Source organism: Primulina eburnea, chromosome 1 (genome assembly GCF_022965805.1).
Source record: "Primulina eburnea isolate SZY01 chromosome 1, ASM2296580v1, whole genome shotgun sequence".
Classification (NCBI taxonomy): domain Eukaryota; kingdom Viridiplantae; phylum Streptophyta; class Magnoliopsida; order Lamiales; family Gesneriaceae; genus Primulina; species Primulina eburnea.
This window is the reverse complement of record NC_133101.1, coordinates 8,717,586-8,722,068: the sequence shown is the minus strand read 5'-3', so window position 1 is coordinate 8,722,068 and position 4,483 is coordinate 8,717,586. Positions and strand designations below refer to the sequence as shown.

Sequence of the window (4,483 nt, the reverse complement as noted above, 5' to 3'; positions counted from 1 at the left end):
AGTTTTCGCAAGTTCTAAATCCTTCACTCGAGTACAGTATTTGTATTTCTCTAACATTATCAATAATTAGGGGAAAAAATCCACCATTCTTAGCGTTTTTTAGTCTTTTCTTGGCCGCCCTCGGACAAATCCCTTATTCCTCTTCCTAAAAGCCGCTGCAATAATTTACTTTATGAAAGTATGTTCGAATTACTCTTTTTTCAAGAAAATTCACGAGATGTTTAAATCTTCTTAATGCAAAATTTGTTTGATTAAGAATAATGCAACGAAGTAAAAACTAAAATGGAAACTGAGCCTCATTCCAAACTAAAAATTATTCCAGGCCACTTTTTGGAACAAAAGCCCAAATGTTTAAATAATTAAGTTTGGGCCTGGGTTAAGTGGACTTCAAGCCCACATTTAATCTTCCAGAATTTTCCTAAGGCATCCGAAGTTCGATTGAACTTCTGAGAGTCAAAGCTATATATAAATAACGTCATGTCTTCTGTTTCCAAGCCATTCAAGCTAAATCACAGATTCGTAAAACCCTAGATTTTTACTCAATTCTCGATTCTAATCGATCAATGGCTATACTCTCGGAATTCGAAGAGGACAATCACAGCAAGCCAGCGACATCGGCGGCGCCGCTCACGAAGCCGTTTAACGCGTCTTTGGACCCATCGAATCCGTTGGGGTTTTTGGAGAAGGTTTTCGAGTTCGTCGCAAAGGAGAGTGATTTTTTTAAGAGCGATTCGCTGGTGAGTGATGTGAATGCGGTGGTGAGAATGGTGAGAGATAAAGTGGAGGCGGAGGGGAAGAAGAGGAAAGAAGTCAAACCTGAAGGGAATGAAAAGGTTGAGAAAAAAGTTAAGGAGGCATCACCGGTTCCGCCTCCACCGGCTGTGGAAAAGGTTGAGAAAAAAGTAAAGGAGGCATCACCGGTTCTGCCTCCACCGGCTGTGGAAAAGGAGGAGAAATTGGTTGAGGGTAAAGTGGAAGAGGGGAAAGGCTCTCGAGGTATGTCTTTTGTTGAATTGTTCATGCAGCAAATTCACTTCCTGTTTAGTATTTTTCATTTTTTTTCATTTTTTAAGGAGTTTTTGGTTTGGTTTCTTGCTTAAAAACGTTTCTTTGCGTGGTTTGGTGATTTTTTATTAATCCATTATACCTTTTCTTGTACGTGACATGGTGATTTTGTATTTATCTTAGCTTTTATCCGTGGTGCTGTCTTTGGTGTCTTGTTTTTACGTAGATCTTTTCGATATTCTGCAACACTCGTTTAGTAAAAACAGATAAGAGTTGATGGAGGTGAATTTTGCTAATTGGTTAACTAGCTGTTTAGGAAGGCTAAGAGCTGAGTCTATTCAACTGATCTATGATCATAGTATTATTTTTATGTTTTATGAATTGAATTGAACTGTAGAGGTTTAACATATTTCGGACAAAGATAACAGTTAGAGATAGCTTCATGCGAAGGGGGTTTTGCATCCAGGGGTGGACATAGGGTTTCCAGGGAGTGGTGGTTGATAATTGATATCGCCTCTGTTAGGTCTGCCTCTGATTGCATCAGGGATGAAATGGTATATAATGATGTGTTTATTTGTATATTTGGACTGAAAAGAGTCCTTTTTACCTCAAATGGGATCGGACTTTTTGAGTAAGATGAGACAAAAAGTATAATACTTGTATCTCAGTCGCATATTGAATTAAAATGCCCATAGGTAATCTGAATGTTTGTGTTGTGAAATGTGGAGCAGATAAAATTCTCCTTGCATTTGCTGTGTTTGTATAAATTCACATGCTCTATGTAGTCTCTACTCTTTATTTTTAATAATTTTCTTATTTTTATGAAATGATATTGTCTTGGTTGCTAACAGCATACTTATTACTGAGCAGCACCTAACAAGGGCAATGGCCTCGATATGGAGAAGTATTCTTGGGGTCAATCTCTTCAGGAGGTTAACATTACTGTTCCTGTTCCTTCTGGTACAAAGTCAAGATTTATTACTTGTGAAATAAAGAAACAATATATTAAAGTTGGGCTCAAAGGTCAACCCCCAGTGCTTGAAGTAAGAGTGTCTTCATGCTTTATGTTGCATGTCTATCCTGATTGGCTATGGTTGTCGTTCTTAGTACTTATTCTTGTTTTATCCATCTGCAGGGAGATCTGTTTCATCCAGTCAAAGTTGAGGATTGCTTCTGGAGTTTAGGTAGGCAATATAGCTTACATATATGATGTTCTTGTGGTTTATCACTTATGCCAAGTGTTCGATAACTAGCAACCAGCAGCCGATTAATAGGTTAAATTCTTGCAGAGGACCAAAAATCTATCTCCATTCTCCTAACAAAACAGAACCAGATGGAATGGTGGAAGTACTTGGTGAAGGGTGAGCCAGAGGTTGACACCCAGAAAGTTGAACCTGAAAACAGCAAGTTGTCTGATTTGGACCCAGAAACACGGTCAACAGTGGAGAAAATGATGGTAAGCCACTTGTGTTATGGCTTTAACAGATGACCTTTCCTTGAAAACCCAGTGACACTACCACTTGAGCTAGTTGGTTGGTTTATTCTTGTGTTTGTTTGACTTGTAAGACTGGTGCACAAGTTAGTATCCATGGAGTGATAGAGGCGACATATTTTGAATTAACAATCTGCCATTGCTTGCTTTGATGTATTTTTTGACCCAAAGATTATTTACCATCTTATGTGTTCCCATTTTAATTTACTTGGTTTAAGTATCTTATGCTGTCTATTAACCAGTCATATTTTGTAAGTCTCCCCCTAATGCCCACTATTTATGATCTACAAATATGCCAGACCCCTTGCGAGATATGCTAAACCTAGGACCACCTCCCATTCATTTGAAGAAGGGAGAGGGTATAGATTAAGTGGAGCAACTACACCTCACAGATTCCAGGTTCAACTTGGTTGCCAATTTACTGAATAATTACGAGTTGGATCTCACAGTTTAATCATTCGAAAAGGTTTTGACACATTTTATGTGCCATTGCATGTTGTGTAATGTCCTAACGACACCCTCTCTGTTTAAATGGCTTTTGTGCTTAGGTCTCTCTTTTTATGTATCTTCATGTGCAGCCTCTGCCTACATACTTGTTCAGTCTTCAGTCTTCAAAATTCTTCCTACGATTACTAACCTTACAACTTTTACTTTGTGTCTTAAAAATTTATTCTGCAGTTTGACCAACGGCAGAAACAAAGGGGCCTCCCGACGAGCGATGAAATGCAGAAACAAGATATATTGAAGAAATTCATGTCTGAGGTAGACACTAGATGATCATTCTCGACCACATCATAACCTTTCATATACTTCCCACTTTTGAACTCGAAGAAACTTACTGATTAAAAATTTGCATAATTTGCAGCATCCGGAGATGGACTTCTCGCGGGCAAAGATCAACTAAAAAGAGTCGAGACTTGTCTGGTTGCTGTGAAAAGGATATGTTGGTGTGGGTGAAGTAGTTCTCGTTTTGATTGTCATCCATTTTTGAGTAACTGGGCTGAACAAGATAAAAAAAATTTGAGCTTACTCGAGTTCTTACTCTATACTCTGTTGACAATATATGATTATTATATTTATTTTACAATTATTTGGTTACTTTCTTTCACCCTAAAAGAATGCGTGATAGCTAAATTTTAACGAAAAAATTGGATTGTGATCCGCCATCCATTGAATTTTAGATACCCCAGAAAACGCCAAAGTGTCAGCCCTTCGGACAAAAAGGTTTGACGGGTCAGTTGTGCTCTATGTATGTGTGCGTGCGCACATGTCCATGCATGTGTATATAAAATACATGCATATAAAATAGAGAAGACAGAAATATGTTAATATAATTTGTAGTCATTTTTTTGTTGGCTGCACTTCAATTATAAAAAGTCTAGATTTTTCTCACATGTCCTTGTCTTCCCCCAACACTGAAATTATAAGTGGCGGTGGACAAATGCATATATACATACATATATGTGTATATATATATGTATATACTAGGTTAATCGCATACTTTTATTGGGTTCAATAATTATCTTCTTTCTCGAAAGAAAAATCACCCGATAGCACTCAAAATAATGAACTAATTTGATTAAACGAGACAAATAATTTATTTTATTTTGGGTTCAACTTCAAAGCATACACCTAGAACCAAGAGTCAAGTACCCAACAAATTCCCCAATCATAAATAGAACTTTGTTTAGTTCTCTTCACCAAATAAAATGAAACTACTTTAGTCCTTAAGAAAAACTAATCTCTATACGTACACTGGATATTTCTACCAAAAATTAATGAATAATTTTTTATCTACTGGTGCGATTGGAAATGTGAATGTTTATTCCCTTCTACCAAGATTGTTTGGATAAATTTAATTTTGGAGAATTTCGATTCACTTTCTGTCAATTTAATTCTTTTTATTGATATTTATAATGAATTTCAAATATATTCAGTTTGGTTGTCATTTTAAAATACAATATTAAAATATTTTCGAGGTTAATT

At 36.6% G+C, this 4,483-nt stretch overlaps 1 protein-coding gene across 3 annotated transcripts; it reads left to right on the top strand.

The window, feature by feature from the left end:
• The first annotated feature begins 480 nt into the window (after positions 1-480).
• LOC140826344 (protein BOBBER 1-like) lies at positions 481-3,595 on the top strand. 3 transcript variants are annotated; one of them, XM_073188593.1, is made up of 7 exons: positions 481-890; positions 948-996; positions 1,876-2,048; positions 2,141-2,189; positions 2,295-2,461; positions 3,176-3,259; positions 3,363-3,595. In XM_073188593.1, exons 1-7 carry the CDS (start codon positions 564-566, stop codon positions 3,399-3,401), a joined length of 888 nt encoding a protein of 295 aa, XP_073044694.1. In that variant the 5' UTR covers positions 481-563; the 3' UTR covers positions 3,402-3,595. The 3 variants fall into 3 exon arrangements, with proteins under 3 accessions (XP_073044694.1, XP_073044687.1, XP_073044678.1); XM_073188586.1 differs by having other exon boundaries at positions 481-996; positions 3,363-3,425; positions 3,460-3,595; XM_073188577.1 differs by having other exon boundaries at positions 481-996.
• Positions 3,596-4,483: the final 888 nt, after the last annotated feature.